At 43.7% G+C, this 24,768-nt stretch overlaps 1 protein-coding gene across 4 annotated transcripts in view; it reads right to left on the reverse strand.

Annotated features, from left to right (window-relative positions):
• The window catches only part of nfascb (neurofascin homolog (chicken) b), a 38,132-nt gene extending 13,485 nt beyond the window's left edge, over nucleotides 1–24,647 (reverse strand). For 2 of the 4 annotated variants that reach the window (XM_042099453.1, XM_042099450.1), the window contains exons 1-17: nucleotides 23,907–24,647; nucleotides 16,871–16,941; nucleotides 16,244–16,385; nucleotides 16,023–16,128; nucleotides 14,541–14,731; nucleotides 14,081–14,203; nucleotides 13,575–13,745; nucleotides 12,300–12,411; nucleotides 11,928–12,112; nucleotides 11,685–11,816; nucleotides 11,070–11,213; nucleotides 9,525–9,636; nucleotides 8,888–9,051; nucleotides 7,278–7,425; nucleotides 3,457–3,581; nucleotides 3,263–3,364; nucleotides 2,417–2,614 (exon numbers count right to left, since the gene is read on the reverse strand). In XM_042099453.1, the coding sequence (XP_041955387.1) occupies nucleotides 2,417–2,614; nucleotides 3,263–3,364; nucleotides 3,457–3,581; nucleotides 7,278–7,425; nucleotides 8,888–9,051; nucleotides 9,525–9,636; nucleotides 11,070–11,213; nucleotides 11,685–11,816; nucleotides 11,928–12,112; nucleotides 12,300–12,411; nucleotides 13,575–13,745; nucleotides 14,081–14,203; nucleotides 14,541–14,731; nucleotides 16,023–16,128; nucleotides 16,244–16,340 (2,110 nt within the window). In that variant the 5' untranslated portion in view covers nucleotides 16,341–16,385; nucleotides 16,871–16,941; nucleotides 23,907–24,647. The remainder of the gene's footprint in view (nucleotides 1–2,416; nucleotides 2,615–3,262; nucleotides 3,365–3,456; nucleotides 3,582–7,277; nucleotides 7,426–8,887; nucleotides 9,052–9,524; nucleotides 9,637–11,069; nucleotides 11,214–11,684; nucleotides 11,817–11,927; nucleotides 12,113–12,299; nucleotides 12,412–13,574; nucleotides 13,746–14,080; nucleotides 14,204–14,540; nucleotides 14,732–16,022; nucleotides 16,129–16,243; nucleotides 16,386–16,870; nucleotides 16,942–23,906) is intronic. The other 2 variants (XM_042099451.1, XM_042099452.1) reach the window with 2 other exon arrangements.
• Nucleotides 24,648–24,768: the final 121 nt, after the last annotated feature.

The following is a 24,768-nucleotide window of genomic DNA, read 5'->3' on the forward strand; positions in this document are numbered from 1 at the left end:
TCTGTCAGGATTTCCCCATGCACACCACACTTACCCTGTGTAAGATGTATGCCTCCTCAATGTGTGCATTAAAATAAGTGAGGCATGCAGATAGACACCTGATGAGGCATCTACCTGCACTCCACTCTTACCCTAGCCTGTTTTGTAGTTTTTGTTTATGTATGTCACCTAACATGTAGTGCGATTAAAAGAGAGTAAAGCGTGCTGTGTGCTTCCAGGACAAGGCGTGTGCATGAGCGTATGAGGAGGGTGCACACCGGGGGCCCAGGGCCAATAGATAACCCACAGGACCCAACCAATGCCAAAACCACACAGCGACCCGCCAGGACCGAGTCTCCCAAGCCATCCAATGGGGCCCCGTCAGAATAACGATGGGAGAGGCAGAGAGAGAGAGTGAAATTAGTAAAGTTTATCAGAGAATGTAAATAAAAGGGGGAGGGAAAGAAGGGGATGCTATTTATATTACTAATCATCATAATAATAATAATAACAATAATAACAATAACAATAATAGTTCCAGCTACCCTCCCCTGCCTAGTGTTCGATGATATGTGTATCTGTTGATGAAATGTGTTATGATCGTGTGGAGATGGAACTCAGGCAAAGAGGGTCAGGACTGTAAGTAGGTGATAAAGGGGTACCAAGGAGAGGTTGTATCCTGAGTATTTGTAGTTGATAGGTTTTCTAATGATATATAGTCTGTTAACAAGTTTTTCCAATGAGTGATGTGAGCTTTTTTCTTAGATTTCCAGTTCATGAGGATTGTTTTCTTGGCGATAGTCAGCGCTACCAGCAGTGTTTTATTGCAGGAGTTGCTTAAATTGACTGTGGATGTATCACCAAGTATGCATAAGGAAGGGGATGCTGGGATGTGACAGCCAAAGATGGAAGAGAGAGATTTTGTGAGACTCACCCAGAAGTGGTTGATTGGAGTGCAATGCCAAACCGCATGAATGTATGTATCTGGGTTATTTTGTGTGCAGTGAGTGCAAAGATCCGAGCCAAACCCCATTTTAGCCAATTTATGTGCAGTGAAGTGGAATCTGTGAAGAACCTTGTATTGTATTAGTTGTAGATTACTATTCTTTGTCATGAGGTAGATGTTTTTGCACATTTTGGTCCAGAAGTCGGCACCGGGAGTAATTGATAAGTCTGATTCCCATTTGTGATATGGCAGGCCAATTGTTTTTTCTGAACGAGATATCATTTTGTAAATTTGGGAGAGTATTTTTTTGGGAGAGGGAATATTAAGCAGCTCTGAGATTGGTGGGGGAATGTCAAGGTTAGCTGTCTGGATGTTAATTTTTCCTAGGATAGATGATTTAATTTGCAGGTATTGTAAGAAGTGTTTACTCTCGATGCCGTGCTTCTGGACCAAACAGGAAAATGAGGCCAGATTATTGTCTTGAAGAATGTGTTGAAGGTGAGTGATGCCCTTTCCCATCCATGTGTGAAAGTTAAGTGTTTTTTTATTGACGGTGAAATCTGGGTTATTCCAAATCGGGGTGCGAATTGATGGTGCTATAGGTGAATCAGTGATGTGGTAGAATCTCCACCAGGCTGTCAGAGTAGCTGAAATTGTTGGGGCTTTGAAGGATGGATGTTTTTTGACCGACTGACTGCAGAAAGGGAGATCTGAGATTTTAATTTCTTTACAGATTGTTTGTTCTAGGTCTAACCAGGTGTTGTCTGAGGGGGTGGGGTGTAGCCATTTGTGGATGAAGTGGAGCTGGTTGGCCAGGGCATAGTGCTGGAAGTGTGGGGCCTCTAGTCCTCCCATTGCTTTTGGTTTTTGGAGAGTGGCGAGTTTGATCCTTGGGGTCTTATCTTTCCAGTAGAATTTAGTGATTAGTGAATCGAGAGACTTAAACCAGAGTGGGGTGGGCTGGGTTGGAATCATAGAGAATAGATTTTATTTTGGGCAGTATTGTCATTTTGATTACTGAGATTCTGCCCATGATGGATAATGGGAGGTTCTTCCAGCGTTGAAGGTCATCATCTATTGAAGTGAGTAGAGGGGAATAATTTAGGCTAAATAAGTCTGACAGCCTGGGGGAGACTTTTATCCCTAAGTAAGTGATATAGTTAGTGCAGAGTGGGATAGGTGAAGAGTTGGCTGTCACATCCCAGCTGTTGGGATGTAATGGGAGAACTGCAGATTTATTCCAATTGATTGAGTATTCAGAAATTTTAGAGAATGTGTCAATGAGTTTGATGGTTTCTTCAACTGATGTTGTGGGGTCTTGAAGAAAGAGAAGAATGTCGTCAGCATAAAGGCTGATTTTGTGATGCATATATGGAGTCATTCCTCATTTCTGTGAGTTGCGTGTGCATGTGAGTTGCGTGTGCATGTGAGTTGCGTGTGCTAGATGAGTGAATGTAGATGTAAGATGTAGTTTGAGACGGTCCAGCGTACCGGCTCCACCGGTTTGGTAGTACTCCGTAGCGCGGCTGGGGTCACTCAGGCCGAGCGCGTTCACAGCGATGATGCGGAACCGGTAGCTCAGGTATGGGGAGAGCTGCAGCACCACAGAGTTGAGGTTCCCCGGGTAGGTGGTCAGGTTCCTCCATGATGAGTGGAACCACCATTCTTCTTTGGCCTGCACCAAGTACTCTACGGCAGGAAGCAGTGGGGCGTCACCATGGGATTGTGGAATATTACAAACATCTTGTCAAGACACATTTAAAGCTCTGCATGTTTTTGTCCTAGAAACATCAAAAATAACACCCCCAGAAACTGTTCACTTTTCAAATATGTACAGTATAGTTTGAAACTAAGTATATTTTTGGGACTTCGAAAGTAGAATAAAATCAATATCATGCACATGTCAGTCTGAGTCTAGAGCACAGAGCAGCATAGCAACTTGACCCTGGCTCTGGGATGCACTGTGTACATTCAGTCCTGTTTGGTCAAAACGTTTGTCTACACTTCTGCTTGTCTGTTTGGCTTTGCATACGTGTGCAATGGGAATTGGAATTTGTATTTTTAAGAATTATTGGGTTTTTATTGAATTATTGTGCTCTGTGGGACCTTGCTGACATTTTGTTGGCATTTACCTTTGATGGGTCTGTGGTTACCGTGGTTACCTTTGATGGGTCTATAGGTACCTTTGATGGGTCTATAGGTACCTTTGATGGGTCTGTGGTTACCTTTGATGGGTCTAGGTACCTTTGATGGGTCTGTAGGTACCTTTGATGGGTCTGTGGTTACCTTTGATGGGTCTGTGGTTACCTTTGATGGGTCTGTGGTTACCGTGGTTACCTTTAATGGGGCTGTGGTTGCTGTCTCCAGGTGTCCAGGTGAGTCGCACACTGCGCTCTGAGGGGTCTGATAACACCAGGTTTGTCGGTGGCTCTGGACGGTCTGGTAAGATGAATCTCAGGTCATTATGTCCTTACATGAACGTAAATGTGTGTGTGTGTGTGTGTGTGTGTGTGTGTGAAGTATGTACTTACCCATTACTTTGAGTCGAGCAGAGACTATGACCTCATCCAGCTCAGTTTTGACCACGCAGCTGTACACTCCCTCATCTCCCTTGGTAACGCTGACGATGGTCAGGGCATCCTCCTCCTTCAGCATTCTACAGAACAGCAGAATGCAAAGAGCAAAGAATCAGAACGTACTGCAGCAGACACCTGAGCATCATATGTACTGCAGCAGACACCTGAGCATCATATGAATTATAAAATTATAATTTCTTCCACTCAATTAGACAAGGCAAACGAGGAGTTGGAATTGCCTCCATTCTCTCAAACAAATATAGTTGCACTAGAGTCAACTTTGGCGAATTTGCTTCCTTTGAGTATATTGCCCTCACTCTGAAGGCTGACCCAGCTGTACTTCTATTAACCTTATACCGCCCTCCTAAACTATGGACTGGCTTTCTCGACCAGTTTTCTGAACTTATGTCGCTCATCATCACTAGCTATGATCGGATAATTGTAAATGGCGACTTTAATATTCATGTCAATAAGACAACTGATGCTAAAGCCAGTAAGTTCCTTAATGTGTTGGACAGTTTAGAGCTAAAGCAGCATGTTACAGGACCCACCCACAACCTTGGCAACACCCTCGATCTAGTCATTTCTAGAGGGATAGAAGTCACAGACTTATCAGTAAATTATATAAATATGTCTGATCATTATTGTGTATCTTTTAATGTAGTACTACATACTCCAAAAATTCATCCCGAAATTGCAATCAAATCGCGACTCTTGGACATTAGAGCAGAACAGCAGTTCATAGCTCTTATAGACTCCATAAATTTAGATATTTTACATCATCCCATTGATCAAATGGTAGAGGCTCTCAATCGTGAATTAGGCGCTCTGCTTGACAGAGTGGCACCCTTAAAGACTAAAAAAAGGCACTGTAGCAAACTGACACCTTGGATGAACGAAAATATCCATGATCTAAAAAGATCATGTAGAAAAGCTGAGAGAACATGGAGAAAAACTAAGTTACAGGTTCACCGTGCCATTCTAAAAGAAAAAATAGCAAATTATAATAGAGCTATTCGGAATGAGAGAAGGAACCACTTCTCTAAGGTAATTGCTGAAAACAGTGGAAACTAGGTTATTGTTCTCTACCATTGATAGGCTATTGCATCAAACACCTTTTGATACACTCAGTCAGGCATCCTCTCTAAGATGCGAAGAATTTGCAGACTTCTTCAAAAACAAAAAAACAAAAAAGTAATTTCTATAAGGGAGGCTACTGGTAACACAAGTAATATGTTTGATAGTACACCCAAAAACAGCCCCCCAAAATTAAGGTCCTTTAGCACTATTACTCAATCTGAGCTTGGTAAAATTATAACTCAAACCGGCTCCTCAACATGTGTTTAAATCCAATCCCTACTAGATTCCTCAAAAAAGTATATGATAGCTTAGCTCCCTTTATTCTCAAGGTAATAAATACCTCATTAGAAACAGGTATATTTCCAACTGCTTTTAAAACCGCTGTTGTGAAACCTTTACTTAAAAAGTCAAATCTTGACCATACCAATCTGAGCAATTACAGGCCTATATCAAATCTACCGTTCCTGAGCAAATTACTTGAAAAAGTTGTTTGTAATCAGTTAAATACCTTCCTCAACGAAAACAGTATCCTTGAAAAATTCCAATCAGGTTTTAGATCAAATCACAGCACAGAAACGGCTCTAGTAAAAATAGTCAATGATCTCAGACTGGCTACTGACTCAAACAAAGTCTCAATCCTTATTCTTCTGGATTTGAGTGCGGCATTTGACACCATTGATCATAGCATCCTAATTCACCGCCTTGCGAAGTGGGTGGGTCTCTCTGATAATGCTCTAAACTGGTTTCAAACCTACATTACTGGCAGAGATTTTTATATCGGTCTAGGAGATCATGTATCTGAAAAACATGACTTGCCTTTTGGTGTGGCCCAGGGGAGCTGCCTTGGTCCCCTGCTATTTTCCCTATATATGCTTCCATTGGGAAACGTCATAAGTCAGCATAATGTAAACTTCCACAGCTACGCAGATGATACCCAATTGTATATTTCTGTGGAGCCAACTAACCCAGATGGCCTTTGCTCCCTCACTGCATGCCTAACCTCCATTAATCAGTGGATGAGCAAACATTTTTTGAAACTAAATGATGACAAAACAGAGATACTTTTGGTTGGACCAAAACTAAAGCGAGATATTGTTCTTAGTAATCTGGGGAACTTGGCGCACCAGGTCAAACCAAAAGTAACAAGCCTCGGTGTCATCTTAGATGCAGAGTTAAGTTTTAAGCCCCATATCAGTAAAGTTACTCAGACAGCCTATTTCCACTTGAGAAACATTGCCAAAGTGCGGCCCTTTTTAACTCAACAAGATGCAGAAAAACTAATTCATGCCTTTATCACTAGCAGGTTAGACTACTGCAATGCACTTTTCACTGGTCTTCCCAAAAAACATCTAAAGAAATTGGCACTCATACAGAACTCTGCGGCTAGACTTTTAACTAAGACTAAGAAGAGAGAACACATCACCCCTGTGTTGGCTGAACTGCACTGGCTCCCTATTTCCTATAGAATTGATTTTAAGGTTATGTTAATTACTTACAAAGCTCTGAATGGCATAGCACCTTCATATATCTCTGAGCTTTTAATATCTTATCAACCACAAAGGAAACTTAGATCATCCAATTCTAATCGTTTAATCGTACCCAAAGTGCTCCACAAACAAAGTGGAGAAGCTACTTTTATCCATTATGCCCCCAAACTATGGAACACCCTGCCTCTGTACATCAAGCAGGCGAGTTCAGTAAATATTTTTAAAAAAGATCTGAAAACATAACTGTACAGGAAAGCTTTTAGTTAACTCATCTTATCCTGTAGACTACTTTTTCAGATTATTCTACATCTGCTGCTATTGGAGGGCGCAGCCAGCCAGAAGCAGATGGGCTCCCCCTATTAAGTCAGGTTCTGCTCAAGGTTTCTTCCTGGAATATGGTAGTTTTTCCTTGCCACAGTTGCCATATGGCGTGCTTGTGGGGGGTAAGAGGGTTAAGGCTGCCAGTCTTATGACATGTCATTTTCTATATTTTTGATATGTTGCTGAGTGGATCATAAACGGCCCCTAGCAATGAAGAAAAGTGATTGATAATGACTGACTGACTATTATTGTGTTACATGCTTCAAATGTAAAGCACTTTGAGCTGCATTCTGTGTATGAAAGGTGCTATACAAATAAAGCTTATTATTATTATTATTATTATGTACTACAGCAGAGACCTGAGCATCAGAACGTACTGTAGCAGACACCTGAGCATCAAAACATACTGCAGCAGAGACCTGAGCATCATATGTACTGCAGCAGAGACCTGAGCATCAACCAAAGGTGACAAAATCCGGCTCCACAAAGTAAAAGTCCTACCATGTATTGGTTCTATCTGTGCACTCAGCATGGGTGTCACTAATTAGCTGCTCATCCTGCTGAGTGGGTATTTTCACTAATTAGCTGCTCATCTACCTGCTGAGTGGGTGTCACTAATTAACTGCTCATCCTGGCTGAGTGGGTGTCACTAATTAGCTGCTCATCTACCTGCTGAGTGGGTGTCTTCACTAACTAGCTGCTCATCTACCTGCTGAGTGGGTGTTTTCACTAATTAGCTGCTCATCTACCTGCTGAGTGGGTGTCACTAATTAGCTGCTCATCCTGGCTGAGGAGCCAATTAGAATCAGCTGGTTTAGGGAATGGTTGGAGTACATATGAGGCAGGACCTTTACACCTCTGGCACTATATACTAACTCCAGCACCCACCTCCGTCCGATGAAGAGGGTCTTGTTGTCCTTCTCCCAGTTGACGGAGGGCAGCATGGTCTCGTCATGCCGGACTGCACACTCAAACTTGGCGTCTTCTCCACGCAGGATGACCACGTTGTGTGGCTTGCGGATGACTTGGGTGGGCTCTGAAATTAATTAATCTCGGTCACTATTCACTCTGGCCCTCCACCAGTAGTTCAGTTCAGTTCAGTTCAGTTCAGATAACTTCATTAGTCCTTGAGGGCCAATTCGGTTTACAGCCAACCCATCCATGAAGGGGTTAAAAAAGTTAAAAAGTGCATTAGCATAGGCTGTATAAAATGTATGCAATGTTAAGAACAATAAATAGAAAAATAAATAAATAAGTAAGCACACTTCAATCCATTACTGAGTACCTGACTGCACCACTGTACTGTACATCTTTCTAAACATCCTGACCTTCCTATCTGTCAGGTGACATATACAGTGCCTATAAAAAGTATTCACCCCCTGGCCTTGGATATTTCCACTTTTACTGCTTTTATTAATAGAATATTGATTAATTTGGCCTTTTGGATTAATTTGATTAATTTGGCCTTTTTTACTATAATTTACCAAAAAACCCTCTTTAATGTCCAAGTGAAAGCAGATTTCTACAAAGCTGCCTCACCTTTGGCCTTAAAACCTGTGGTGAAGCATTGAGCTGACTGACCTTTGACCTTAAAACCTGTGGTGAAGCATTGAGCTGACTGACCTTTGACCTTAAAACCTATGGTGAAGCATTGAGCTGACTGACCTTTGACCTTAAAACCTATGGTGAAGCCAGAGCCCATCTATGGAGAGCCTCCCTACTCTCTATAAATCCCATACATACCGAATTTGGCTGCAGAGTTCACCTAGATGGCGATCGTGGGCGAGTCCAAAATACATGGGGTCCTATGGTAACCTGACCCTAGCCAGATGAATTTCGTTCCGCTTAGTTTCATAGATGTGACGTAGCGGAGAAGCGACTGTGAGACTGTTCTCAGCGTCACGGGTTGCTTCGATGTGAGTGGTTGAAGTAGCACATCAATAGATGACGGACAAGTGGCTTATTCAATCATATGCAAGCATTTTTTGATTAGGCCCAGCCTTCTGAAACACCACTCCAATGGATCGATCCCAGATGGATGAGTGGAGCTAGGCGGAACGATATTCATTTGGCGAGAGTCAGGTTAGTCCTATGGAGTTACATGGCTAAATTCATTGTTTTCACCTATTTAACGACTGAAACCCTCAGATTTTATTTTATTTTTCGCAAAATGGATATGGATTATCAATCAAAAGTGAAATAATCCGGGAGTCATGTCCTTTCGTTTTCTTACAGGTTTGGTCGTTGTTGCCCATAACACGCTAGCAAGTGTATTTTCTTTGCCTCCCCTTTCGAATACAATATTCAAATTACTTGAAAAAAATTTATATCCCAAGAAAAGTGGATTTGAGGGGTTCAGCTCCATAGACCTCCATGCATTCTGCACTCGCCTGTGAGCGCCCCCATGTGGAACACAGAAGGAACTGCAACCAGTTCAGAAACTTGTTAATTATAATATATTATTAGACATTCTCTGGTGAAGCGTTGAGCTGACCGACCTTTGACCTCCAGTTGAATCTGATTCTCATCTCTGCCTATGGCGTTGCTGACGGTGCACATGTACATGCCCTGGTCATCCATTCTCGTCTTACGGATCTCCAGGGTTCCGTTTCTGTACACCTTGTAGCGCCCACCTTCCAACGTGCCAACCGTGCCCTTTGACCTTTTGGTAAAAACACAGTAACAGGTGAAGAGAGAGAGAGAGAGAGAGAACATGTGGAGGGCCCACTCCAAGAACTTCAAACCAAAGAGTGTTGAAACTGAATAAGAGTGAACAAGGGGTGTGGTCGAGTGGATGAGGGGTGTGGTAGCGTGGATGAGAGGTGTGGTCGAGTGGACAAGGGGTGTGGTCGAGTGGATGAGAGGTGTGGACGAGGGGCGTGGCATGGTGGACAAGGGGTGTGGTCGAGTGGGCAAGGGGTGTGGTCGAGTGGATGAGGGGTGTGGTAGCGTGGATGAGAGGTGTGGTCGAGTGGACAAGGGGTGTGGTCGAGTGGATGAGAGGTGTGGTCGAGTGGGTGAGGGGTGTGGTAGAGTGGATGAGAGGTGTGGTCGAGTGGACGAGGGGTGTGGTAGAGTGGATGAGAGGTGTGGTCGAGTGGACGAGGGGTGTGGCAAAGCCAAAGGCATGTTTACCAGCGCAGCTCAGGTGCTGGTGCCCCAAAGTAAGGGCAGTCCAGAAGTGTCTTCCTGCCCTCGATGACCTTCACCAGCTGATCTCGTGGACCCAGGATACGAGCCCGCTGGTCTGGAGAGGAAACAGAGACATGAGCATGTGCTTGGATCTTATATTTCAACGTTTTACTTATTTAAATATAAATTTGTGTGAGTGCGCACGTCTGTGTATACGTGTGTATGTGTGTGTGTGTGTGTGTGTGTGTGTGTGTGTGTATATGGGTGTGTGCATGCGTGTGTGTTTCAGGCATGAATTAATCTCTCCTTCTCTGCTGCTATGCTAGATGAGTGCCTTTATGCAAAACTTGTGTTTGTATTCAGAGCAGCCTGCTTGGCACCTGCGGACCACACTGACCACACTGACTGTTCATGCAAATGGCTGGCTGGGCTCGCCGCACTGTTGACACTCACTACCAGGTCACCATGGCGATGAACCACTGATGTTTGCCACTGTGCCACACCAGTCTCCCTTTGTGTTGCCCTAGCCTGGCTAACACTGTCTGTGTGTGTGTGTGTGTGTCTTCCTCTGTCTTCTCCTAGCCTGGCTAACACTGTCTGTGTGTGTGTGTGTGTGTGTGTGTGCGTGTGAGTGTGTGTGTGCGTGTGAGTGTGTGTGTGTGTGTGAGTTTGTGTGTGTGTGTGTGTCTTCCTCTGTCTTCTCCTAGCCTGGCTAACACTGTGTCTGTGTGTGTGTGTGTCTCTGTGTGTGTGTGTGTGTGTGTGTGTGTGCGTGTCTTCCTCTGTCTTGTCCTAGCCTGGCTAACACTGTGTCTCTGTGTGTGTGTGTGTGTGTGTGTGTGTGTGTGTGCACGTATTCCTCTGTCCTGTCCTAGCTTGGCTAACACCAGAGATTTGAGAATGGGTCTGGGGACCTGTCATTCACTATCGGTTTCCAGGGGGGTATAACCAGCAGTGAAATTAAACTTAAACTGGCACATTAAACTCTTACCACACTTTTTCAGAAGTACATCAAAAACATCTTTCTTGTAAATGAAGGTTTTTTGTTTACTCAATTCCAAAGAAAAAGCAAATGCATGTCATCTAACACTGAAGCCATTAGCCAATGGTTGTGTTGAACAGCGCGGCGGCTAACTGTACTCCTCTTTCAGTCATCATACCACGCCACATAAGCAGTTGTCATATTAGGCCCACCCCATGCCCACCCCATGCCACCCCATGCCCACCCCATGCCACCCCATGCATGCCACCCCATGCCACCCTATGCCACATAAGCAGTTGTCATATTAGGCCCACCCCATGCCACCCCATGCCCACCCCATGCCACCCCATGCCACCCTATGCCACATAAGCAGTTGTGACTGCTTGAGCTGCCATCTTTGCCCATAAAAGGATATAGAGCGCCAAACCATTACACATGTCTCATGGCACTTTACAGAATGTTAGACAATCAGAGAAAAGAAAAGAAGAGAAGGCCCATGGGTAACAGGGGCGAGGAAAACAGAGTCTGCAGAGTTAGTCTGGGTTGACGACGCAGGCTAGTCTTACCCATGACACTGACGAAGGCGTTGGCCAGCAGATAGCCGTACGGGTTGGACATGTTGCACTGATACACAGCTGTGGTCTCTTCGGTCACACTGCGGAAGTTCAGAGTTTCTCCAGACACTTGTCTGCTTGGGATCCTATCGACCTCTAAAGCAGAACGCAGAGGTCAGTTAGTCATAAACCCCACAGACAAATAAGTGACACGTTACATGTATTAATTTAAGCTGTGAAGCTGAAAAGCTGTAATGTTGAAGTGTATAGTGTGGGGTCTACAATAGACCAACTGCTGTGAGGCTCATCTTCACAACCCCACAACAACTAGAGATACATGCGTGTAACATCTAACGGAGTGTACAGTATACTATACAGTATATTCTTACATGGCTAGCACGAGATCTTAATACCGATTCTGACCAAATGCAAACCATCATGCCTACACTTACAGTATATGAACAGAATGAAAGGTTTGGCTGTTTTAGTCATAGACTGTTCTATATATATGAATACGTATATATATATATATATACAGTCTATGGTTGTAGTATGGCTGCAAGCAATGCCTCACTCAATGAATGTTGGCTTGATGCCTAAAAACCACCTCGTTTCATAGTAGTTTACCTTCGATTGGCACTCCGTTGACCAGCCACTGAATAGTGGGCCTTGGCACTCCGTCTGCCTGGCACACCATCTTGCCACTGACGTCTCGGGACAGAATAAGGTTCTTCGGCTTCTCCACCCAGTAAGGAGCCGCTGCGGAGTTTTACAGATCAAATGTGAGAAGTTACTCGACTACGTCCTGGCAACCAGCTTGAGCCAGCTTTCATTGATGGTCAACTTCTGAAGGCTCCTCCTGAGTCTGACCTTTGACACTGACGGAGATGGTGCGCTCCACGTATCCCATCTTGTTGGAGGCTGTGCAGGTGTACTCTCCCCCATCGTCCATGGACACTGACAGGATGCGAAGTCTCTTGTTGAAGCTCTCCAGCCTCTTGCCCTCCAGGGGCACCTGGTCCCAGTCTTTGGTCCACTTAATGACCGGTGGAGGACTAAAAGGTTTGGGTTCGTTAAACACCCCTCACATGTTGAGAAAATATGCAGACAAAAATAATTTTACTGAATAGCTGTATTGTTTTTTTTTATTCATTTGTCCTGTTGTTTATAAGTAGGAAAAAGGTTTTCTCCCACTTTTGGACAGGTGATGGAAATGTTATTTAATTTGAATTGGTGACTTACACTCCTGTCGCAAAGCACTCTAGTACCAGCTCGTCCCCCACTAGTGCGGTTCTAGACGTTGCCTTCTTCGGGGGATACATAAATGCAGGAGCTCTTTCAGCTGGCCTGCGCACTACAGAGAAATCAGGGTACAGGTGATTACAGCCCAAAAACAGCATCCCACTCTTGGACACTGTCTCCAATCAATTTATCAAGCGCCTCAGAGCAGAACTTACAAAGAACTAGCCGTAGTGAACAACAGGTCAGGGAAAGAACTAGCCTTAGTGACCGGTGGGTTAAGGAAAGTAAGGATAAGAACTAGCCTTAGTGAACAACAAGTTAGGGAATGTAAGGATAAGATCAGATGTGTCACATGAAAGTGAGATATTGTTAAAACAAGAGAAAGAAACAATGTTGGTGAGGAAATCCTGTGTTGTTGTTAAAAGAAGAGAAAGAAACAGAGGAAACAGTGTGATGTTGTTAAACAAAGAGAAAGACACAAGGTGGTGGTGAGGAAACAGTGTGAGGTTGTTAATGGTGGTGGTGAGGAAACAGTGTGAGGTTGTTAATGGTGGTGGTGAGGAAACAGTGGTTGAGACTCAGCACTCTGTCAGTATGGTTTAAGAGGAACCTTAGTGGGTCTTTTTAGGTGTTTATATTCTGAAACAAAACAACAAGTTGCCAATCAAAACAATAACATAAATTAGTTAAACCAAACAGAGGGATGCCAACTTTGTTTAATAATTAGTTTGGTAATAACTAGTATTGATAATGACATATTCAGATGGAAATATGTTAGTCCACTTTAGGATTACAAGGGTAGTGAGCAAAAGTAACCAAAATGAGATATACTCCAGTGTCAACACTGACCAAGTATAATACCTGCCAACTAAATCAGCGATTAAACTATTTGGTAGACACATTTCAGTCAAGAAGACTTAGAAAAAAGAAAAAGGTTTTAATGGTAAGCAAAGCTTTGAATTACACATGATTCATCAAATCACTTTAAATGTAGGGTATGAGTAGTCTACAAAAGACACTCTCAATTTCCCTCTGTTTAATTACACTGTTACCATTTGCTAATGTATGACACCTCAATACTATAGCGTCCATTCTGTACCCCAAATACCTCCTGTCCAGCAAGAGTGATTAAGGGTCTGTACTCCAAACACTTCCTCTCCAGCAAGAGTGATGTAGGCCTACGTTCTCTCAGGCACATCCAGAGCTCACCTATAAAAACCTGGAGAATAACAACCAGAGCTCACCTTTTACAACCTGGAGAACGACGGAGCGTACCTGTTAGAACCTGGAGAATGACAGCGCTCTTCTGGTGGATGGTGTATGTGTGGGGGAACCGTGCCGTGCAGCAGTAATCTGTGGACGCGTCCTCAGGTAAAATATATGCAAAGTAGAGGTCCCCATTCTCAGCCTTGGAAACCCTGCGGCTCTGACGGATCGGCACCATTGCTGGGATGGGAGACACAAAAGAAGTGCCACAGCAACAAATAAAGATGTGTTAGGTACGTACCACAGCAACAAATAAAGATGTGTTAGGTACGTGCCACAGCAACAAATAAAGATGTGTTGGGTCTGTGCCACAGCAACAAATAATGCGGTGGCAGGGAGGGCTAGGTGGTGGCAGGGAGGGTTAGGTGGTGGGTGGTGGCAGGGAGGGCTAGGTGGTGGCAGGGAGGGCTAGGTGGTGGCAGGGAGGGCTAGGTGACGTGGTGGTGGCAGGGAGGGCTAGGTGACGTGGTGGTGTTCTGGTGTGACCACGTGGTGGCAGCAGGGAGGGCTCTTACAGCTGTTGACCCAGTACGTGGCCGGCTCCGGGGGGCCTGGAGGAGGGTTGCACGGCAGCACGAGCGACTCGCCCACAAACACCGTCATGGGCTCCAGGTGTTCCTTTGGCCACGAGCGAGCCTCTGCCATGGAAATAGAGATCAGCTGTGATTTACAGGGCAGGCAGAGGGAAGTGTGTAGTTATGATCTCGATTTTGTTCGTTATATGTTACATCACTCATATCATGGTTAGAATGTACGTCTGCGCAGGTACATTAACACTGCCGCAAAAAAAAAAAAAAAATCATCAGAAAAATAGAAAATGCCTTCATGCCTAGAGTTTCTAAAGCTGGCCACATTGAAAATGCCTTCATTAACTAACGTTTCTAAAGCTGGCCACATTGAAAATGCCTTCATTAACTAACGTTTCTAAAGCAGGCCACATTGAAAAAGTTGATAGGCAAAAGCAGTGTTGCTTACTGGAGACCCTTAAGTTGATCTTGTTGGAGATTGCCGATCCAAACTCATTGGTGGCGGTGCACTGATATTCTCCCTCGTAGTCGTTGGGTCGGCCATAGAAGAAGATCTCCAATGTTCCTGACCACCTCCGCATGGACACTTGGGAGTCTCTAGCGACGTTCAGGTATTTCCCATTCCGCGTCCAGGTGAACCTGCCAGGGGGAGCAGTCAGAGACGTGATCTAGCGGGCACTCTTGTTTGGGGGCACCACATGCCAGAGACGTGATCTAGCGGGCACTCTTGTTTGGGGGCACCACATGCCAGAGACGTGATCTAGCGGGCACTCTTGTTTGGGGGCACCACATGCGGGCAGAGCAGCGGGCACCACATGCACTGGGCATCCCACAGTCCTGTTTGTCATGTTCACACTGGTGGTTCTTAAGGTGTTTTCTTTACCACATATTGAGATAAGCATGTTATTGTATGTTGGATATCATCTTCAAGCGTTTTGATAAGCATGTTATTGTATGTTGGATATCATCTTCAAGCGTTTTGCCCAAATTCAAGCTTTTCTAGTGCAATGTATTGAGTTTTTTAATTGACTATTTCATTGTAAACACAGGGTCAGCTGCTAAAAGCACTAGGATTGTGGCCCCTTATGGCCGAGGGAGGGGGCTGGCAGCTGATCTAGAATGGCAAGAATGGTTTTCCCTAAACGCAATACAACACATCAAAGAATCCTACTACAAGAAACAAAGAATCCTTAAAGAAAGCGCTTCATTGTTACGGTTATGTGGGGGTCCTCAGCAAATCCCCAAAAAGGGTCCTTGGAACAAAAACAATTGAGAACATCGAAAGGCACAAGGCAACTTTTTGGGAACCGCCATCCACCCCAGAGTTAGTTAGGAGGATGCATACCCTACCCTTTAATAACCCAGCCTGACACCATTAGCCTAGCTACCCTTTAATAACCCACATTAGCATAGACTAGTGTAATTCATTGGAAGTAGGTTAGACCAGGTATAGGTTAGCTGTAGACTTGTTATTGGTTAGCTGCAGGCTTGTTATTGGTTAGCTATATAGGCTGGTTATTGGTTAGTCATGTTCCCCGGGTCCTATGTTCCCTGGTCCCTTACAAAGCGGGGAACATAGGACCCGGGGAACGGTACACTCCTGTTATTGGTTGGCTGTAGGCTTGTTATTGGTTAGCTTTAGGCTTGTTATTGGTTAGCTTTAGGCTTGTTATTGGTTAACTGTAGGCTCGTTATTGGTTAGCTATAGGCTTGTTATTGGTTAGCTTTAGGCTTGTTATTGGTTAACTGTAGGCTCGTTATTGGTTAGCTATAGGCTTGTTATTGTTGGTATGACTTTTGCAGGGCACGTCTGCTGGCTTGTTAGTTAGCTTGCTAGTTTTAGACCAAAACGTCCTCAATTACAATGACAGTAAAATGAATGCATACATACATACAAGAGAGAAGCAACCAGGGGAAAGGGACGTCTTACACAGGCTGAGGGTTTCCTGTTGCTTCACACTCAATGACGATGGGATCTCTGGGCTCCACAATGTGATCCTTCACTGACTGCTTGATGATGGTAGGAGGCTGCTTGACTGGAAGAAGAGGTTATGTCATTCTTAGGTTGATAAGAAGACATTTGGAGAAAACTATAGTTGCCTGGATTGTCCATTCTCACTGTCTGTTCAAGCAATAGTTAACATAACTCACCATCCTGTGGTATTTCCATGGCAAAGAGGCATGGCCTGGTGAGCAGTAAGATGGCAAATCTGATGACTAAAGCCACATCCCAGTCCTGATTCCCCATCTCTGCTCAGATTGACTTCCAGCGATCCTGAACTGATCAACAGCTCTACCAGCAGAGTTAGTGGAGAAACACTGACATGAGGGAGCAGAGCAGAGACTCAGTCACTCTCTAAGCCATGGACAAGCCAACAAGTAGAAGTGCTTTGTGAATAGTTATTCACAGCTAGCATCGGCCCAGAGCTATAATGGGGCAGCCTCTCTCTTAGCTCCTTTGTTATGGCAATGCTGCACGGCGCCCACACACAATGAGGCCAGCAGCCGCAAGCTGGACGCTCACCTCTGCTCACGCCTGCACCATCCAGGGACAGACTCAGCCAGCTGGACTTGCTCCACTGAGCCCCAGAACTGAAGAGCTCTTGTCTGGGGCTCCTGCTAGCACTAATGCTCTTTTTTGTCACTGCTGCAGAGAATGCTTTAATATTTTGAGCAAAAAAACTCCATGTAGTGGATCATAAAATGACCTTTCTTTGCTGTTCTCAAGGATTTTAGAGCAGAATAATCTTTGATGAAATGTAGAATGACAAAGCCTACCTGTATTCACTGACGCATCCAGCATTGGGACATGGTCGACGTTAAGATCAAAAGACTACATCCAATCCCAACTTGAAACAAAGAATATAAACTGGTTATTGCTGAGATCAACAAAATCTCATTTTATGGACTAACATCTCCTATATAACAATATTGTAAAAGAAAGGCAGGATCAATAAGGTTTTAACAATGGAAACACTTTCAAATATCCTGAACCACAATTAGGTCACATTTCCACTACAGCTACCTGAGAATGCAGAAATGAAGCACAAATATTTGTGACTATTGACATTAAGTGAGTTTACAGTCCCTTGAAGGATGGCCCTGGTACATGATTGCTCTTTAATTGGCCATCAAGGAAATCCAATAAACCAGTTTTAATATTCTTGTGTGACAGTAACTTTGAAAAGATTTGTCGTCCCCAATGAGAAATTAAAAAATGAAGAAGTGGGGAGCAGATCTTCCAGAACAGGCTATCCAGTATCCAGGAGTGTAATTCACTAGTCTCCCTGAACACTATAGAGCAGGCTATCCAGTATCCAGGAGTGTAATTCACTAGTCTCCCTGAACACTATAGAGCAGGCTATCCAGTATCCAGGAGTGTAATTCACTAGTCTCCCTGAACACTATAGAGCAGGCTATCCAGTATCCAGGAGTGTAATTCACTAGTCTCCCTGAACACTATAGAGCAGGCTATCCAGTATCCAGGAGTGTAATTCACTAGTCTCCCTGAACACTATAGAGCAGGCTATCCAGTATCCAGGAGTGTAATTCACTAGTCTCCCTGAACACTATAGAGCAGGCTATCCAGTATCCAGGAGTGTAATTCACTAGTCTCCCTGAACACTATAGAGCAGGCTATCCAAGAGTGTAATTCACTAGTCTCCCTCAACACTAGAAACTTCCTGTCTGTGCCTGTCGACTGCCAGCCTTCCACTCAACCAGTGAATTGTGAATAACATGCCCCCCCCCCCCCCCAACACAACACTACCCCCCCCCCCCCCCCCCCCCCCCACACACACACACTACCATGTACCACCACACCTCAGCCTCTTCTGCTAGTCATTTTATGCTTCCCTCCATTTCACTCACTTTATGAATGTAAGCGACTACACCTTAATGTGGATCTATTCTTCTGCCAAAACTCATCAAAAGATCAAAAGAGTGAAAACTTGTTTCTTTCTTCAGTATTTGAATGTTGTCCACTGTGTTCATTCAGTAAAACTGCCGCAGGCAAACGGGCCCACACATACTTGGCAACATATTCCGCATTCTTTTTGATTGTGACATCAATGTGTGGGCTGCATTGGGTAGATTTGAAAAAATAGCCCTCCAGGGATGAAAGAGAGAAGTGTTTCTGTGGATGATCACAGAGGCCATTAAACCCCATGACTAGACATTAAATCAACTGTGTGTGTGCATGCACATGAGCTACAGCTACAGAATTCAGTCTGATAAAGATCTGGGTTAATCTCTCACAGGCTTGCATTGAGATGATGTCAAAAGCACAAATTCAGAAATGAAACACATTCGATGATATGTTTATTTTTCTCTATTCTGGAAGACACAAACACACACACACACACACACACACACACACACACACACACACTCTCTCACTCACTCACTAACACACACACAAGTGTCAAAAAAGTAATGCGCTCTGTCAGGAGGTCTATAAGGACACTACACTGGCAGGAGGTCTATAGTGACACCACACTGGCTTTTTTTTTCAGACGGACGCGTTCTCAGGCCTTGAGAGGACTCAGGAGAGGATGTTGTCGTGGGAGACAATGGCCATCACAGCGTTAGCCGTACACTACTGACCTGAGGGGGCAATAAGGAATGCACAGCTCATGGGCTCGCTGCGCCACAATGGAGGACTATTTTTTCTGTTCTTTTCTCTGTCTCTTTTTTCTTACTTTCTTTTCTTTTTTTCATTATAATAATGATCATAAGGAGACAATACAAAAATACATCACTCATGAAAAATAAGAAAATAATCAACAAATAATAATCAACAAAAACAGTAATGACCTCAGCTTTTAGGAAGTGTGCCTATTTCATAAAGCATTCACTTATTTATCATATTTATTTATTTGTCCGTCCACCAATCTTATTTTTCAATCTATCCATCTTTCTGCTTCTTTAAGTTTAGCCCATCTTTCAGCATACATAACTTTTTTTGATTCATATGCCATTTGACATTCAGTTTTACAATACAGTTTAATATAATTTTTAAATCTATTAATATTAATAATATTTTTAGATGTTGATCTAAAAATAAATATTTTTCCAAGTAGAATAATTATATTTTGTATATCTTTTTTTGTCTCTGACAGGTTACCAAGTAACACTGTAAACATATCTATATGTTCTTTTGAAGGTTGGACAGCTCCGTGCTCTCTCAGGCATTATTTTCCTATTACACTGGAACCTCTGATAGAACGGCTGATTCACCACTGTATTCAGCCTGGCATCACGTCAGCACGCTCATGACAAAGATCTTGAGTCTGTTGAAGCGCTAGACGAGAAGACATATGCACAGACCTGGCATCACGTCAGCACGCTCATGACAAAGATCTTGAGTCTGTTGAAGCGCTAGACGAGAAGACATATGCACAGACCTGGCATCACGTCAGCACGCTCATGACAAAGATCTTGAGTCTGTTGAAGCGCTAGACGAGAAGACATATGCACAGACCTGGCATCACGTCAGCACGCTCATGACAAAGATCTTGAGTCTGTTGGAGCGCTAGACGAGAAGACATATGCACAGACCTGGCATCACGTCAGCACGCTCATGACAAAGATCTTGAGTCTGTTGAAGCGCTAGACGAGAAGACATATGCACAGACCTGGCATCACGTCAGCACGCTCATGACAAAGATCTTGAGTCTGTTGGAGCGCTAGACGAGAAGACATATGCACAGACTGTTCTGCTGCCTCCCATGCCCTGCGTTTACTGTCCATGACATCAGCCCAATGGGTAAAATGGTACCATGGTTCAGATTGCACCACACACGGCAAGAGTGAAGAATGCAAACAGTCCCCCTCTCTGGACACACACACACACACACACACACACACACACACACACACACACACGCACACACACACAGCCTCTCAGCTCCCCCAAAGAGGACAACAATGGCGTCTCTATTTCGCTAAGTGTCCCTTGGCACATGTGTCCAGTGATGATGGTATGTGTGTCCAGTGATGGGGTCAAGAGCGGATGGGGATGTGTGTCCAGTGATGGGGTCAAGAGCGGATGTGTGTCCAGTGATAGGGTTAAGAGCGGATGGGGATGTGAGGCTCCAGTGATGGGGTCAAGAGCGGATGGGGAGGTGAGGCTGTCTTGGCACATGTGTCCAGTGATGGGGTCAAGAGCGGATGGGGATGTGAGGCTGTCTTGGCCCACTCTGAGAAGAGCGCTGCAGACGGGTCATTCAAACCCCACAGGACCAGAGACACAGCAGCTGTCATGCTGACCCCCCATGCCCACAGGACCAGAGACGCAGCAGCTGTCATGCTGACCCCCCATGCCCAGTCGAGAGACGGACACATTATGCTGAGGCCAGTCCAGTCCAGTCCCAGCTCTCCAGCACACAGCCCAGGTGTCACCGCTAAATAGCCCGGTCCAGCCCAGGTGTACTGTCACCGCTCAATAGCCCGGTCCAGCCCAGGTGTACTGTCACCGCTCAATAGCCCGGTCCAGCCCAGGTGTCACCGCTCAATAGCCCGGTCCAGCCCAGGTGTACTGTCACCGCTCAATAGCCCGGTCCAGCCCAGGTGTACTGTCACCGCTAAATAGCCCGGTCCAGCCCAGGTGTACTGTCACCACTCAATAGCCCGGTCCAGCCCAGGTGTCACCACTCAATAGCCCGGTCCAGCCCAGGTGTACTGTCACCGCTCAATAGCCCGGTCCAGCCCAGGTGTCACCGCTCAATAGCCCGGTCCAGCCCAGGTGTACTGTCACCACTCACTCACTTTCATTATTCAACAACACGGACACACTCTCAGCAAGTATGTCATGCATCTTGTGTATATGTGATGCAGTATCTGATGTTTGCTTTTAAGGAAGGATGTTGATATTATTCGTTCATAAATGCTGTAGGATCCATAATACAGTACCCTCCAGAATTATTGGCACCTCTGCTAAAGATGACTAAAAACCGGTATAAAAAATAATCTGTTTGTGATTTATTGTAATCTCACGATGAAAAAAATTAGGAAATAAATATTTTTAACGAAAACACGTTGCTCACAATTATTGGCACCCCTGAAATATGTTATATACAAAACCTAACATTTTTATATCTAATCCTAGCATTTTTATATCTAATTTCAATTTATTTAAGGTAATCAGAGTGTCTGTACATTTTCAGAAGTATTTCATGACTTTCTTTTTCACTATGGTATGAAAAAAGTCGCACAGAGGCTAAATCCTTCATTTTTCAACATCAGAAAGACAAGAGAATATGGAAATGTGACAGACATGCTTGGACAAAGACCCAGTTATCTCGCCCTCACGTACAGCATGGAGGATGGTAAGATAGGGAAACAATTCCATAAGAACCACTGTTAGAGAGTTACAGACAAAGGTATTATCTTGGGTCACCAAGTCCCCCCCCAAAATAGATTATTTAGAGGGCATGCCAGGTAAAGGCCTGTCCAGTCATGTAATTATCAATGTAAACGGTAGGAGTTACTGAATAGTACAGTGACTTTGTCTGGAAGTGTGGTCTATTGTCAGATGAAATGGACATTTGGATATAGAAACACTTTAGGTGTGTTTGGCATATATAGAAAATGGCTATACTGAAAAGAACCCCATGCCTATTATGCCTATCATGCCTATTATGCCTATTATGCCTATTATGCCTATCATGCCTATTATGCCTATTATGCCTATTATGCCTATTATGCCATTATAATGAGAATTATTGTGGGGCTGCTTTTATTCCCAAAGGCCTTGGGAACCTAATTAAGGTGCACGGTATCATGAACACCAAGAAAAAACATTTTCAAAGGAAATCTGTCAATCTCTGCCAAGACACTAAAAGTTGGTCATGATTGGATCATTCATCAGGTCAATGAACCAAAAACAAATGTCCAGATCTAAACAAATATGGTTTACTGAACACAAAATCAAGCTTTGGTCATTACCATCTCAGTCCCCTGATCTAGATAGATTTTGCAAAGACGAACGGTCTTAAATCCCTTGCTTTGTACTCTCCAACTTTATGGGGTGTCATAGGTGAATATGTTAGTTAGTTAGTTAGTTTATTAGTTGTCCCCTTGGACAGTAAACGCAGGGCATGGGAGGCAGCAGAACAGTCTGCGTTAATTGCGTTAATATTTCGTAACGTGTTATGTATTTGTGTTATGTACATGTGTTAGTTAGTTAGTTAGTTTATTAGTTGTCCACTTGGGGAAATTCTTTTTCACATTTTCCGTACAGCTTTTCATCCTGCATGGTCACAGGCACAGAGGTGCACACACATGAACACATACATGGGGATGGCATACTGACATACACCTTACATACATCACAGGCAATTGACACAGACCTTTACATAAAATATTGGGGTTTTCATGGGAAAAACATACATTTTTTTGCACTGCATATAATTTATCTGTGGGTCTTTGTGTTGTTGAGTGTTTGGATTCCCAGGGGGATTAGGCTTCTGCTGAAGCGGGCTTTATTGCACCTTATGCTACTAAACCTCCTGCCAGAGGGTAGGGGTGAGAAGTAGCGGTTGAGTGGGTGGGTAATGTCCAGGGCTATTGAATGAGCAATACGTGCGATGGCCTTAGTGTTTAGTTCTTGTAGGTTTGGGGTATGCAGACCTATTATTTTGGTGGCAGTATTGGTTAGTTGGGTGAGTTTGTTACGTTTACAGTAAGGATGTTGAAGAAGCAGGTGGAACAGTATAAAAGGATGGGTTGGACAATGCTGGTATACAGTAGTAGGAGTAGATGAGGGGCAACATGAAGTCCTTTTAGTTTGCGCACTGCCGACAGTCTTTGGTTTCCTTTTTTCTGTATGTCTGTTGTGTGATGTTCAAAGGTGATGTTATTGTCAATTGTGAGTCCAAGGTATTTGAAATGGTCTACTGTCTCCACTGTTTCATTGGAAATGATGAATATTACAAGTTGTTTTATTGGCAAAGGAAGGTTTAAGAAGGTATTACAAGCAGGGGTGCCAATAATTGTGAGCGACGTGTTTTTGTTAAAAAATATTTATTTTTTTATGAGATTTTCCTTTTACTCAAAATAAATTTGCTTCCCTTAAAGGTTGGATTTCCCCTATTTCTTCATTGTGAGATTACAATAAATCACCAACAGATTATTTTTTATACCGGTTTTTAGTCCACTTTAGCAGAGGTGCCAATCATTCTGGAGAGTACTGTATCTATTCTGTTCTTTATTGAAATGTATTGCTCATAACCTTTTCCACTTTTATATTGGGCCTGTTTTATATAATTACATTTGTATTAATTAATACATGATGCAGGACTCTTCTGGTCCATTCCCCTAAAAGGAAACCTTACTCGTAACATACTTTTACTTTTACAGACGCAAAGCTCTCTCTACATGGAAGTGCTGAGTCAGGACGTTTGACCATCTTCTCCTGCCAGAACCCAATATGACATCACTGCTAAACATGAGACAGAGCTCACATGGACTAAACAATGGCCACTACCCCGCACAGCACAGCCTCAAATCAACAAATAAAGACCCTACTAACAAAAACAGCACAACTGATAGACAATGTTGTTTATAAATCATAACCAGTGTCCAGTCTTTCAGAGACAAAGAGACAAATAAATATCCTCATCAAGTTTACTTATTTACTATTTTCAATGTAGGTTTCATTCCCACATCCATACATACATACATACTGCTGATTGCAATTACATAATAAAAACACTATGCTATGCTATAACACAAGATCATAAGATGCTATGCTATGCTATAAGACAAGATCATAAGATGCTATGCTATGAGAAAAGATCATAAGATGCTTTACCTGAAGTTATAGTCTTATGATTTTCATTCATAAGAAGATGGAAGGTTCTGTGATGGTCTCCTCACCAGTGTTAGTTATATTAAACTGCTGTTTAGTTCATCATTTTCTTGACATAATCCATGATTTAATCATCCATGAAGTCAATAGGAATCCCCAATCACACCAGCTTGTTGGTCATCATTGCCTGATTCCTATGCTGTTTATTTGAGAGCACTAATGGGCTAAGCTCTGAGGAAGACCTGTATGTTGTTCATCTGAGTTCCTCATCTGAATGGCCAATGGTCACATGACTGAGGAGAGCCTTGATAATATGGTCTTTGTTCAACACACAATTTACAAATGATGTCATCACCTAAGCTGCATTGAGCACTTCCCTTATCCGTTCACCCTCAAATACATAACACGTTCTAACAAACACTCTTAAAAGTGTCCTGTTGAAAACATGGCTGAAAGACTGAAGTATTAGATTCTACCTTCCTCCATCTTGTGAGAGTCCTACTGTAGTAGTTTAGACAGGAGGACTAGAGAGCGACCACGCTGCTGCCTCTGCGGCTGGCACGATCACGCTCAGTGTTCCAAAGGCCCTCTCTGTCCCACACAAGTCATCCTTTCTTAGCACAGCCACTCTGAATGGACGCAGAGGTGGGGGGCCCGAGGGCAGAATCCAATGATGGGACGTCCAGAAACCTTAAGCCACTTTGCCATGCGTTCATTATTGTTATTTTACATCTGTCCAACGGCGGTGCCCTGCATAATAATGCTGAGATATTATTCACCAGCAACTGAGCAGCAGCCTCAGTCAGCACAAAGGATCACTTCTGCTTTTGTATTGAGGTCCATACCATAATAATCATACCATGTC

The sequence above is a fragment of the Alosa sapidissima genome, chromosome 7 (genome assembly GCF_018492685.1).
Source record: "Alosa sapidissima isolate fAloSap1 chromosome 7, fAloSap1.pri, whole genome shotgun sequence".
NCBI classification, from domain to species: Eukaryota; Metazoa; Chordata; class Actinopteri; order Clupeiformes; family Clupeidae; genus Alosa; species Alosa sapidissima.